The sequence below is a fragment of the Apteryx mantelli genome, chromosome 10 (assembly GCF_036417845.1).
Source record: "Apteryx mantelli isolate bAptMan1 chromosome 10, bAptMan1.hap1, whole genome shotgun sequence".
Lineage (NCBI taxonomy): Eukaryota > Metazoa > Chordata > Aves > Apterygiformes > Apterygidae > Apteryx > Apteryx mantelli.
This window is the reverse complement of record NC_089987.1, coordinates 10,814,684-10,828,799: the sequence shown is the minus strand read 5'-3', so window position 1 is coordinate 10,828,799 and position 14,116 is coordinate 10,814,684. Positions and strand designations below refer to the sequence as shown.

At 37.2% G+C, this 14,116-nt stretch overlaps 1 protein-coding gene across 1 annotated transcript in view; it reads right to left on the bottom strand.

Annotated features, from left to right (window-relative positions):
* BEAN1 (brain expressed associated with NEDD4 1) overlaps positions 1–14,116 on the bottom strand; it is a 76,210-nt gene that overhangs the window by 14,465 nt on the left and 47,629 nt on the right. The window contains exons 4-5 of the mRNA XM_067302462.1: positions 9,006–9,215; positions 6,204–6,345 (exon numbers count right to left, since the gene is read on the bottom strand). Coding sequence (XP_067158563.1) covers positions 6,204–6,345; positions 9,006–9,215 — 352 coding nt within the window. The remainder of the gene's footprint in view (positions 1–6,203; positions 6,346–9,005; positions 9,216–14,116) is intronic.

Below are 14,116 nucleotides of genomic sequence, written 5' to 3'. Positions count from 1 at the left end.
TATAGTCAAATGTAGATTACTTTTTTGACTGCCTGTTCTTGCTCTGCATTACTATGTTTGTACAGCTTGCTCTGAATTATGAGCTATATTGAAAGAGATCTTTTTGTGAGAAAGACCTGTGGGATTGAGAGAAAGGTCATCGCAGTTGATTTATGGGTCTCTTGGTCCTGTGCGCTTTTTTTTTTTTTTTTTTTAACTCTTCTTCTGAATTGCGTTTTGGCCACTTGCTTGCCATGACAACACTGCTAGGTTTGAACCAGTCCCAGGAGGAAGTCTCTGGGACAGCTGAATCCTTGAGACAGCTGCTCCAGTGCCCCAGATATGGCAAAGTTATGGAAGGAGGACATGTGGCTGAGCATGCACACCTCTGTCTCAGGTACTAGAAAGGCTTTTCGGGGATTTAGGCAGTTGTGCAATCTCCCTTTTCCTGTGCTAGTCCCTGCACAGCTGATTTTCTGCTGGTCTCTGCTTTTGGATACCACTGTCACTTCTCTAGCACCTCTGTCAATAATCCCAATATGACAATCTATATAGAAGAATCTTGCAAAGACTGACCTTCTATTTCTGCGAGAGTTGTCCCCTGAGGCTGGTGCAAATCTACTTGTGAAAGGTAAAGGTAGCGTGGATCCAATCTTTAACTGACCTGGTCTGCAATGTTATTTCTGTGGGTAATGGCTGAATTAATTTCAAGGGTTTGCTTTCACATTTGGACAACATGGCTTGACAAAATCACCTGCCATTTAAGAAGCTTGGAGCAATTTGACTGTGCTATGGATTGTGGAAGCTGCAGTTCTCACAGCTCGTCAGATGCTTTCAAGACTCTAACACATTGATTTCAAAGGGTCTCTTTCAAAGCAGGATGGGCTTGTACAACACAAGAGGTGGAAGTTCTAAGAACTTTCTGAACCAGGCACTTATTTCCTCTCTGTGAGGTCTCGCCTAATCCTGAAAAGTTAGCTTTCCTTCAGCTGTAGAAATGGGAAAACTAACTCTAGATACTTGTTTCATCAGCCTTCCCCCTACAATTTCTACTCCAATCATTACTTGGTTTAAAGCCCAATTATAAAATCTAATGAAATCATTCTAAACTGATTATTTGGCCAAGGGTGTAATAATAGAGGCATTGTGCTTTTTGCCAAAATTATTCCAGAAACTATGATTTTTAGTAAAAACAATATACTTAAGAATGCTCATCTCTACAGCACCCAATACACGGTGATATAATGCTGCTGCCTCTTGCAGGCCATATTTGAACAATGCTGCTAAATGAAGCCAACATCTTAGTACTTGCCTGTGGCAGCACAACACTAGTTTTCACTCAGTGAATTCTTTCGCTTCAAATGTGTGCTGAGAGGTATCTGCCAAAGCAGTTGCTTGCCTTGCTGTTCTTCTTTTCTGTTGTTCCCGTTTATGCTACAGTCGTGTTATTAGCCTTTGGGTATGTTACATTAGCTTTAAATTACATCTTCTGCTCTATGAATTAGAAGGAGGGATTCCATTCATTTGGTCAATGCTACATTTCACTAAACCTGCTATTCAAAATGTTATAATATGTAACAAGATTGATCCCAGTAGCTTAATATTTTAAATGCATGAGGTCAAAGACGTCTTCCCTCTGCTTGCTTCCAGGCCATGTCTGACAGCCAGTTCCTGCTGTTAGCACCCACAGCAGTAAAGGAGAACCCTCAGTCCAAATAATCTCCATGTCTCTACTAATGCTCTACTAATTAGCAAATATACATTTTAATATTATGTCATGGAGGACAGTGTGGAGGTAGCTATACATAAATATATCAGACTCTTACATAAGACTCAATATATATTTATATAATGCTTTTTCATCAATGATTTTGTGAACAGAAAGTTGCAAAAGAATATATAATGTATTAATAGCAAGTTTAAAAGTCTCTCTACATAACTTTGTTTTCAGCCATCTGCCACACTCTACTCTTCCTCAAGTTTTCTCCAAATTGTGTTGCTAAGATGCAAAATTTAATAAGATTTTGATGATTTGCCAAAACTATTTCTTTTTCTAAAATACTTTAGTAGAAGTGAGAAGACAGCAAAATCAATAACAATAAAAAGTTATCTTTACTTTTGTTCCGCGATATAGAATTGCAAACTAATGGTATGAGCAGTGTTTCCTTGTATATACAGAGTCAGATCTTGGGCCCCTGAGGACTGCAGTTCACTCAGCTCTGGAGTGAATCTTGGGGAGGCAGTGGTTGGGCACATTTTTGGCTCTCTGATTCTAGCTTATTGATGTCCCAGAATATTTTCTTAGAACAAAGTAGACATGCTCGAGACTATTAATTTGTACCAAGCTTCTCATTATAGAAGTAGCTGGAGAATTCATGGGAAAACATAGCCCATGAGTGCTATCCTGTACCATTTCCATATCCCCTTCCAAACAGAAAACACAGAGATAGAAAAGCCTGCTTTGGGCCTGTTTTGTACTGAAAATGGAAGGAACCTTCTGCATAATCTTATAAAACCTGTCTGCTAAAGAAATACGTTCTCTGAGCTTGTTCACAGGAAATAGAGCTTGTTCTCAGAAATCTGGCCAGCTGCCCACTCAAGTTGTTGCTTGTGTGTCAGCTGGTTTACTTTTATTAGTAAAGACTTGTAGGTGTGGGTCCAAAAACAGTGTAAATTTGTAAGTGGATTTATATGAAGTTTTACGGGTTAGATGCCAGGCTCAGAATAATTTTTCACGTGTGAGCTTTCTGCTGACACACTTGCATCATCTCTAAAAGTCCATTTATTACCTGGTATGGCTTTGTGTAATGATAGTTCATTTGGAAGGATCAATAAACTGTACATAAAGGTTGATTGTACAAAATGAACTATAGAATAGGAAAAAAAGAGAGTTCTATATCTCATGTTCAGACCACTGGCTTGCTTCTGAAGAGCTCTCATTAAGGCCTGTTTTCTCTGCTAATCACCTAATGCTTGTGTCCTTGCTATATGCTTTGCCTGCTCTGTCAATCCCAGAGAGGGCCAGGAAGGTCTTCATAGCTGCTTTTTGAGAACTCCTTAAATCAAAAATATGGAAAAAGTTACCCCACCTGTCTCCGTATTGTTTATGTACAAGAGCAGTCAGAAAAGGGTTGGTCTTACAAGTACAGGTTTAACTCAAAACAGAGTCTGCTTAAAAGGGGGTGGGGGGCAGGGAAGACCCATAGGGCTGTTTGACCATTATTTGCTCTTTGTAAGATGCAGCACTACAGAATGCTGGAAGTGATGTTCTGTTTAAAACTATTTCTCTTGTTTCATCGGAGGGAGAAACTGAATTCCTTCGTGTGTTAACTCAAAGTGCATGAGGCATACAGAGGGGATCTAGATAGCCTGAAGTGAACTCTTGTCATTCATTTTGACAGTTCTTGTATCCTCTGAAAGCATGATTCCAGACACTCACAAATATGCGAAGAACTGCAATACAATTTCTGGAATGAGCCTCTTTGGAAAGACCTCTTCTGGCAATGTTACCGCATAAGACATTTAGAACTACCTAATATTTAAAGGACATTCTTCTAGAAATATGCTACAATGCAGGCAACTGTGGCTCTGCAGTGCAGGTTTGGGTTAAACAATTAAAATTGCAGCCTTCTTCCTTCAAAGATTGCTTATATGAGATGAACAGTCCCAAACAATTTTATCCCTATCCCAAATTAGGCGGTGAAGTTCCTCCACTTATGCAATATCTCATAGGCAGAATGGTACCCTTTCCTCCTTAAGGAGTCCCATGCACAGAAGAAATTCTCAAGGAATTGATTGAAAGCTGAAGGCTGCTTTGTGTTGTCACAGCAACTGTGCAAGCTTGCAAGAATTAAGCAAAGCTAATTCAGAATAATTTGACTGGAGCAAATTTTGTAATGGAAATGTACCACCTTACATGCAAACAATAATAGGATGTGAAGCTGTAGGCTGCTGGATCACCTGGAGGGAAAACATCCTTTTGGGTGACTGTTATGTCATATACCAAAACTCAGGTATGCTATTATAACTGATACACAAACCCAAGAGGGAAAATATGTTTTCATTGAAACCTTTTTGTTCTGTTAAAGGTAATAAAAGTTTAGTTGACATGGTCCAGTCAAGAAAGGACAGATCAACAATTTGAAAAAATGGCAGAGCTGTTTGTAAGCAGCAGTATGGACAACATGGACTTGTTTTCTCCAACTGGCTTGAATGTGGAAAGAGGAGGTTTTATTTAGGTGAAGTTTTGCAAATTTGCTTGTGAAATCAGGAATCTTATTCCCATTAATTTCACCCAAGTGTACAAAGCTAGCTAGATCTAAATGGCCTCTAAACTTAAGTATACAGTTTATCTGTAAGCCGTTTAATAGGTTATGCCTGCACAACTGTGTAACAGATATCTTCTGTTTCTTGGAGATGTCTGGAAATATCACCTTATAGTTTAACTTAAGTCAAATTTGCCTATATTCATGTATTTGATGAGGCAGTTTTGCTGATTCATGTGACTCCCCTAAGACACCTTGAAGGAGCAAGAATAAAGGAAAATGGTTTGGCTGAAAATGCTATCTTATATTGCTAATGTAGGACAAGTACAATTACTAGGTGTGTCAGAATAATAGGTTTTCTTCAGTTCCATCTTCTGGCAGAACAGGGTTAAGAAAGCTGGGACGTGAGATTTACTGAAAAATATGGAAGAACAGAGTAATTGAGGGCAAAGGTTTCTCACACTTCTTTTTTTGTTGTTGTTTACTCTGATATGAACAGTCTCAAGGTCAGTAATAAATGTAACCTGAAAGTTAAAATACCTTTTAAAGTGTATTTTACTAAGAGCTAGGTATGTAGGACTGAATGTATTGTCAAATAATGGCTGTTGGCTTTGCACTTGTAAATGACAGGTGAAAGGAATTATGGAGATTGCATTTGCACAAATTAGTATATAAGGCTATCTGTGATGTTTCAGCATATGTGAGCACTAGCATTTAGATCACCTTTCTAAAATCAGTGGAACATGCAGAATCACAGCAGTGTTATAACCAATAATCATAACCAATTCCAGGACTCTTTTGGTGTGCATGCTCTTTGCACACCTACTGAGATTATTTCTGAGCCAAATAATTGCCAGACAGGCAGAAACCTGAAGGCAGGGGATTTTGTATCATTGTCACTTTACAGTTAGAGGATTGAGAGCCAAGGGATTTGTCCAAGGTAGTACAATAAGCTGTTGAAGAACAAGATCCCGTTCATATTAATCAAAGTTGTGATTCAGTCGTTTCAATCTGTGTTGTCAAGATAGAGACCAGCCACACAAACAAGATGCCTATGTGCACGGCAGTTACAAGGGTAGCACCTTGAAGATACCTTTCTTTGTGTTACAGAAATTGTGGAAAACATGTTAATACCCTCAAAACTACAAAGTAACCAAACAGCAATCACTTCATATCCTGCTAATAAGTGATGTCTATCACCAGGAAAGATATTCTTGTCCTTTTGATTAAAGGCACCTTATCTTGTACTAATATGAATCTAGAATAACTACTGACAGTGGGGAAGCTATGTCTTAAATGACAGTAGGAATTGGTCCATAGATATAGAGGAACTTATTTGCAACAATTTGACTTTGCAGGTGTGTGAATAAACATAGGACAAGTCTCTTTATTCCAAGTCTTTACGGGTTTGGAATTCAAAACTCCTCAAAATGTTAAATTCTGTTATGATTCTAAGGAGGTATAAATCTGAAGTTTGCCTTAACCTAATAATGGTAGAACACTGGGCAAAACTCTGAGAGATGTCAACTCAGGCGCTGTTCATTCTTTGAGTCAGTAACAATATAGTAGAAAACTGGAAATTGCAAAACTGGAAATTTCTTCTTGATAAAATTATATATTTTTTTCCCTGAAAGTGAAACTTTGATTTTCATAATAGTTTCCTCTAATGAAAGATGTTCATAGGTAATTTTACTTGTGTATTTTAATTAATGTCATCCAATAAGTATTAACATTATTGTGAATACTAGTAAATGATAAATAGCTGTACAGAAGGCTTTATTTAGTAAAGTTATACTCTGCTAAGGAAAACTTAGAAATGAACTAAATAAAGTTAATTTCTATTTAGTTAGTATGACCTGCATTTTTGTAGTGGATATAGGTCTAGCAGTTTTATTTTCCTTTTCAACAGGCTTTGCAAGTGTAGGACTATAACACTCAGAATCTTAGAAAAGTGCTTACCGGGGAGGTGAATCAGGATACATGACGTTGACCTGAGAAAGTGTCTCCAGATAGGAACCAAAATCAAAAGCTGGGGGGAACCCCTCCATGCAGGTGGATCTCAGCTCTCCAAAGGAGCCACCATAGGAGAAGCCATCTGGAGCTGGAAAACAAGCAATTAATACTCGCTCTTTTTTTCCTTCATGATGGATTCTCTGGGGGAATATTATTGTTTACAATGCTGCCATAAGTCAGAAAATAAAACCTATCTAAGGCAGAAGAATTACTGGTGTTCTGAAACAATCAGGTCTCGCAAGACATCATTTTATTCCTATAAGAGCAAGTCAGCCAGTGTCAATTGTAGTTGAACTGCGGTGTTTCAGGATGTGGCACAGGGACTATATATTTAGTGCTGCCCTACAAGATGTAAGCGTCTGAAGTTCTTTCTGTGCATTCAGGGATGAAACAAAGTAAGTTCTGCTTCCTTCAACTTCAAATGTTAGCAGAATTGCTGAAGTTCTCATGAACTGCATACACTGAAACCTCAGCAGTTCTATGCAGGTGCTTAAAAGTAAGCTTATACATCTGATTTTAAGTATCAGTGTCTTGAGAGAGAAAATGGGAATCATAATAAAAATGCTGACATAAAAGGGGAAAAACTGGAAAATAGGAGAGAGAACCGTCCTGCTACCAGCTCCAGGGCTCTATTAATGCTTTCAGACAAGAGAGAGAGCACACTCCAGAACTACCAAGAAGTTGGTGCTATTTTGTATCTTTGAGGATAGTTAGTTAATACTCAAGATTTAGTGTGAATTTCCATAAGCAGGCCCTGAATTGTGGAAATATAGCGCCCCCCCCCCCCCCAAAAAAAATCTGCCTTTCACATAAAGCGATCCCTCCTTTTCACTCAGTGTGTTAAGATAGTACCTGGAGACAAGAGCCAACACCTAAGTGAAATCAAAGTAGTGTTTTTCTGTCAGAGGGTAAAGGGCAGAACTCACTTCAGTAAGTCTTGAACTGCCTATTCCTTCTTCTGGCAATCTTCAGCTCTGCCAATTTTTTCTTGAAGAATTCTACCAGGAGTAATCCATTCTATTAAGCGCTGTGCTCTCCTTTTGCTTAATAAATGAAGAGAGCCAACTTCACATCGACTCCTGCTGCTCCCATTCTGGCCAGTGGAAGCACACTGAGATATTAGGATGGTGTGTGCTAATGCAAAATTTTCTCTTAGGCAGACAGCCACAATTTAATTTAAGATTATTCTCTTCAATCTCTCTGAAAATGTCACCACGCTTGTCTTATTCCATTTCTTTAGCACTGATATTTCTAAGAAGCAGTTTGAAAATTGTCCATTATGTCTTAGGCTGGCTTCGGGGTTTTTATGGAGCTGAAATTAATGTAGCAGCAGATTTAAATGTAGTGATTGTAAATTAATGTTCGGTATTTTATCCTTCCAAAATATTGCTGTATTCCTGTTCACGGGTGGAGCAGTAACTGCACAAGTTTGGGTTTAACTATTTAATCCCAAATTTACCTGATGAAAAGTAGGAAAAATGGATGTTACAGAAATAGACACTATTATTATTATTATTATTCTCTCCTGTACATTAGCATGACAGTTCTAATTTCACTTCTTTTGGAGTCTAAAATCTAGTTCCAAAACAGACATTATTCACTTATCTGGATAAATGTTTCTGGAAAAAAACAAAAATAATTATTTCTGACTTAATTTGGACGAACTGATTCTAGGAAATAATGTGTTTCTTTTAAACACAAAAATTACTGGTCCAAATAATTAAGTGAAGTCCCATTCTTGTCAGTGGATACTTCATTTGCCTTGGTGAAATCAGAATTGATCCAATGCATTTTTTTTTTAAGTGCTGTGATATTATCTTCTATATACAAAAAGGAAAACTCAAAAATATGCAAAGAACTGTGCTCTCATGAAAGACTGCAGGTATAGGAGCAAAACCACAGGTGACAGAAATTGTTGATGCTCCACTGAATTCATTAATCCGTATTTCATTGGATTTTTACTGAAGACCTGGCTTATGAAGTCACTTTTTGTAACCTGTTTCTTTTTAAATATAGAAATAATCAGATCTTGCCATTTCCTTGACCAAGTGGCTCTTAACTTCTGTTCAGCAAACCAAAAATTGGCCCAAAATGTAATTCTATCATTACTCCTTCATTTTACCAGTTCCTTTTAAATTATAGGGGGCTTTTGTCAGAAGGAAAAACTGGGACTTTTTGATAGTAAACCAGTCAATCTAGTAATGATGGCAATTGTCTATGTAATGAGATTTTGATACCCTGTTGTTCTACTTATATCCAGTTACTAGTTTGTGCAGTGAGAAAAGAGCCAATTGCCAAGTCATTGTTGTAAGGTGGTGCAGACTGCAGAAGTAAAAAGACTCCATGAATCCATGTTCAAGAAATTGGTCACTACATTGCGGCTTTCCAGCAGAGAGAAATTACGTTATACCCTATACCAAGCCTATAATGGGATATGAAAACAAACTGTATCAAGAGACTAGGGAGGGAGAAGAAATCATATCTAGTATCAAGGAGAAATAAACTGTTTAAGAAACGCTGTTGGCATTTGGCTTGCTCATGTTAACTGTTAACTATGGGGCTTGCACTATGTGAATTCAGTGCCAGCGTGGCGATGCTGTTTAAACTACAAAGCTGGCTGCGACCTACTCCTTGCTATTTTTTACTCATTTCTTTGTAATCACTTGCCCACTGGCCAGATGCTTTTTGTTGTCCTTGTTACCAAATATTAACAGTGCTCAGCATTATCTTGCTAGTTAGCTCTCTTACCATAACTAGCATCTCTCCTCAGATGTGGATGTCTTAACCGTCCATCCTTTCGCAGACTGCCGACAATGATTGTAACACAGGATAGAAATAGCACAAGTCCAATCACCACTCCAGCCACCAGCAGGGGTGACACAAGTAGACTGGGATCATTTCCATTTTCACTGTAGCTGGGAAATTCACTGATTGGGCTGCTCTGGTTCAAGTGAACTTCTGTACAGCAGAGAGAGAAAGAACGTGTCAGTTATGAAAAAAGAAATGCATTAAGTGTGGTTATGCAGATGCCAAAACTAGAGTCCAGAGCACTAAGAGACAGACTGAGACAGGTGCATTGTACGAATTCATGCTTTTATGGACACCCTGTTTATTAGACCAATTTATGGAGCTGTTAATAACTGACTCTGAACGATTGTTCCCATGTTACCTGTGGAATATCCTGGAGTAGTCAACTTTGCGTGTTGCATAATGCTCATTTTGGTTGCTTATTCTTGGAGACACTCCTTACACCATGAATTGATTGATGCTAAAAGAATTTCAATGCACAGAGAGGAATATGAAAAGCAAAAATTCCCCCTAGCAGAACAAAGGAATCTAATGCTGTTACCAGGTATGAAGAGACTCCAAGGATTTTCAGAGAAAGTTCTGGGCAAGAGCAAAACAGAGAAGCATGTTTTTGGAGCACAGGGCATGATGTAGTTTGTGGGATGAGTCAGCATTCCAAGAAACTGCTTTGAAGCAGAACTGGGAAGAGACTCGTAATACAGAGGAAAAACTGTAAGGAGATCCTCTGTGACTTGCAGAACTCTCCCATCAGCTCAAAGTCCTCTCTTTGGACTGTTCTATGAGCAAAAAAACTGACAAAGGAATTGAGGCAGAGAGAGAGAGAGAGAGAGAGAGAGAACTAGGTTATTTAACTTGTCTATATTACATATTTTTTACAGAATCTGAGTAAAGAGTAACTGTATTTTGTCTATATATTTGATAACTTCACACTGGTATGTGCTCTTCAAAGAGATATAAGTGAGCTCATGCAGCTGGAATTCTGAGAAAGAATGTTTTTAAGTTACCAGAAAACCTAGGAACCACCCAAATACCTAAGGCAGCAAAGCTTCGGGATAACAATCAAAGTTTACCTGGGAAGAGAAGAAATTACTCTGGAACTTCTTATGCAAAGAAACAGGTTAACAGAGGTTAGGGTTAATAGGTTAACAGAGGGCTAATGCCTAATGCTTCAGCATCCACTGGAGCTGTTCCACTAGGATAATATATGTGATGACAATATTATTTGTTTCTACTTTTAGAATTAAAAAAAAAAAAAAAAAGGAAGACTGTAAGAGCGCTTCCTGGCTCCCCACCAATACAATTCTTTGAACCCAGCAAGGCATGATGTGCAAGGATGCAAGCATTCAGTTCAAGTGCTGGAGACCATCTGTTTCTCTTCTTGTTGATTGCTTCATTATCTTTACAAGACTGTATTTACTTTATTTCTATCTAACTTGTTCTTATATCTACTAAAATAGGTTTTAGTGAGCCTACAGAATAAAGATTAAAAAAAAATTTAGTGATCTTAACAATGAATCTGAATATAATTGTCCATCTGGAATGCCTAGAGAGAATGTTTTTTAGTTGTTTGAGTCATGGGCTCTTTCTGACACTCCTAAAGTTAGTAGGTAACTAATACCTGGAAATGGCTATTTGTTCTTCATGATAGTGTTTAAAAAGTATCAAGTGATTAGCAAAAGCAATCTGGGATCTTTGTAGCAATTAATGATCGCTTACAGAAATGAGTAGCCTACAAAAATGCGTATCATAGCAAATGATGATGTGGGCAGGTGATGATTTAGTCATGTGACACATCAGTTTACACAGAGAAATGTGCCTTTTTATGGCTGTCATTTTATTTGTTCACTATCAGGGCAAACACAGTATGAAGAGACCTGGAATCTACCTGGAGTAGTCACACAATTAACAGACAAAAGAAGCTTTAAAATTGATAATTACTGGTAAAGATAAAAGACACACAAGCATACTGTAGCTTTAAAAATTTGCATTTAAGAGAGAGTGAAAGTCAGATTGATCGATGTAGCCTTGCATTTAAGAAATCCCTTAAAATAACTAGAGTGGGATTCTTAGGCACTGAATTTTCATCCAAAGCATGGCTTTTATTAGGCAGAAGTGTGGGCATTATAATAGTACTTTTGGCCTTAACATCTAAAAAAAATTATTTGAAATAAAAGAACATCACAATGAGCACTTTAAAGTATACTTACCAGACCCTAGGGATTTTCTTTATTTACTTTTTAATGCAACTTATCTGTTTTTATTTCAACCCCAGCTTTTCAGTACTGACTTTTTATAAGACCCTGAGTTAACAACAGGCTGTGAGGGTTTGGATGCTGTGAAAAATTCACTAAAATGGATACAAACTTGACTTCTAGATGTAAATTTTATTAAAATTATTATGACATTATTGGAGATGCATATATACAAAGACTAGCTTTCAGATATGGTATGGACATATTTTTATGTTTGGTTATATGCCAGTTGAATGGATAAACAATTTATTTGTTTCCTGCAGGCACTAACAAAATTTTGCTCTTTTGAATGTTCCTGTAAAGTGAATACATGGTTTTGGAAATGTGATAGTAGCGGATCTGTGCTTTTTATATGAATAGATGTTAGCAGATAGTTTTCAGCAGTGTTTTCTCGCTTCTTTTCCTTTGGGATATACTACTTAGTGTCTTGCAGTCACAATAATTTTGAAAAGAAGAGCAGTACAGGATGGCTTCATGCCAATATATATTATCATTGGCTAACACTTGACATTGAGAGAACTGACTAGAAATATAAAACAAACTGGGGAATTAGCATGTAGTAGTTTTTTTGTTAATATTTTAGAAGCACTTGACTGTTGGCTGAGTGTCTTTGTGAGCAATTAAGACAGCCAAGAAATGTGCTGAGCTTTAACAGAGTATTGTGTGCCAAAAGGGAAAAACTGAATTTTCCTGAGAAGTAAACTAATTGTCTAAGCATTAAATCAAAAGCATATGGAAAACTATCCTAGTTAGTACTCTTCCCTCAAAATGTTTGTGGGTATGGAATATACACTGAGGCATAGATTCTGCTGATGTGGCTATGGCACTAGAACTCAACTTTCTCAAAGTTTACAATATTCAGATTTTTTCACTTGTCCATTTTTTTAACTTTCTTTATTGGTAATATTTCCAGCAAGTCTGTACTCTTGCTGGCTTTCTGTAGCCTTGTTTATTCAGGTTGTTGCAAATTCTGTTTTTGAAAGGTCTAAATATCTCAGCAGTACTAGTTAGTTTAAATCTCAATTGCAGAGAATTGACATCTAAAAAAAATTAACTCAAAGTACGGGCAGATAGTTTACCCATAATTTTAGCTGGCATGCAATGCCGAAAGGGAAGAAGCAAGTTGCCATTGTGATGAGAACATGAGCCTGGGATTTGAGGTTGCTCCATACACTAGTGGGCTTCTAGTCCTCAATTTAATGTCAAATAGTACTGAAGCCACCAAGACACATTAACCTCCAGAGTTTTATTTTAGCCAAAGCAAAGAGAGCTTGGATTAAATTATATTTAAATGACCATGATGTTAATTACATTAAAACTTTTGAGTTCGGCCCATATTGCCAGATTTAACAGTCTGTATTTCCTAACACCTGCTGAAGTCCAACAGTACTGTTGTTTATGTTGAAGTCGGTATGTACTGGAGTTGGTGAGAAAATTCCCAGCAAGCTCAATGGGAAGGGAGAGAAGCCAACAATGAGCGCTTTTGGATGTTTTGAAACTTGGATAACTTCTAAATGGTCCTCTTAGTAGGAAGGGACTTTCTAAAGAAAAGAAGGGAGTAGATTAGGGTTTTTTTTATTTAAGTTCTTTAGCTGTAGAAGCCAGCTGGTATGTTAACACATTGACTTTATTTTGGAGATTCCTATTCTGTAAAGTGCCATCCAGTGTAAGCACTAATATTTGGTCCTATTTTGCTTTATAGGAGTTTAACTCTGGTTAGTGGTGAGTTGAAAGAGAAAGTACTCTCTTACACTCTGCTCTTGTACTTGAGGAATTGTTTTTTATTACAAAACAGCCCATTCATCTAGCGCTTTCTCAGGGCTTCCTTAGCCATTCCAGGTCTTGTCTATTTTATCTCCTGTTTCTCACTATCATGAATCTTCCTCTTTTTATTTACTTAATCTAACTGAACCCAATCTCTGGCAGAGACAAGATATATTGCAATATTGCTCTTATTAGAAGGAATGAATCACTCCCCTTAGCCCAGCTCCTAAAACAAAATGCAGTTGATAAACTTCTTTTGTGGTGGTATTTTGAATTTGATATTGTGAATCTAGTCCTGCAGACTTTCCTGTTGTGAGTAGTTGCACTGATTGACTGCTAGGGAAATGCTCGAGCGACTATTAACTACAGAATGAGACTCTATGTTGATATAAATTCTTTGTTTGTGAAACCTTTTTTTTTTTTTTTTTTGGAAGAAAGTTGTTTATATTACTTTGGGCAAAGGAGTGTCATATAAATTTTTCTCCTCTTATCCAAATACCTCTTCTATTGATAAACTATACATTTCTGTGCATAAAAATGCTTTGATTTTTCATTCAGAATAGAAGTATCTGGAAATTTATGTAAAGTCCATAAATATAACAGCAATAGCAGAATGCTAACCTTTCCTTTGAGATAAGTTGTATTTTTTCCATGAAATTTCATGTTGTAAACAATGCATGAATATACATGAATAACCTATATCTAGTCTTCTAAATATACATTATATTGGATGTACAACATTGCTTTTATTCAGTGACTAACCAAACATGGCACAAATGGAACATACTGATAATTGCAGCTGTGAATACAATGTAAAGGGGCACATATGGCTGAGCTAACACTTAATTTAGAATGAAAGCACTGGTGGAAAATTGCCAACACTACTCATTCAGTGTTAGATAATAAATTATCCATCTGCAGAATCCCTTAAATATCACATTATATTATTTTATCCAGTGCTTTTACTGTCTCAGCAGACCAAGTTTTAAAGTAACCTTATGTTGCTGAAGGTGTAGTACCAATGGATTTTCTTAG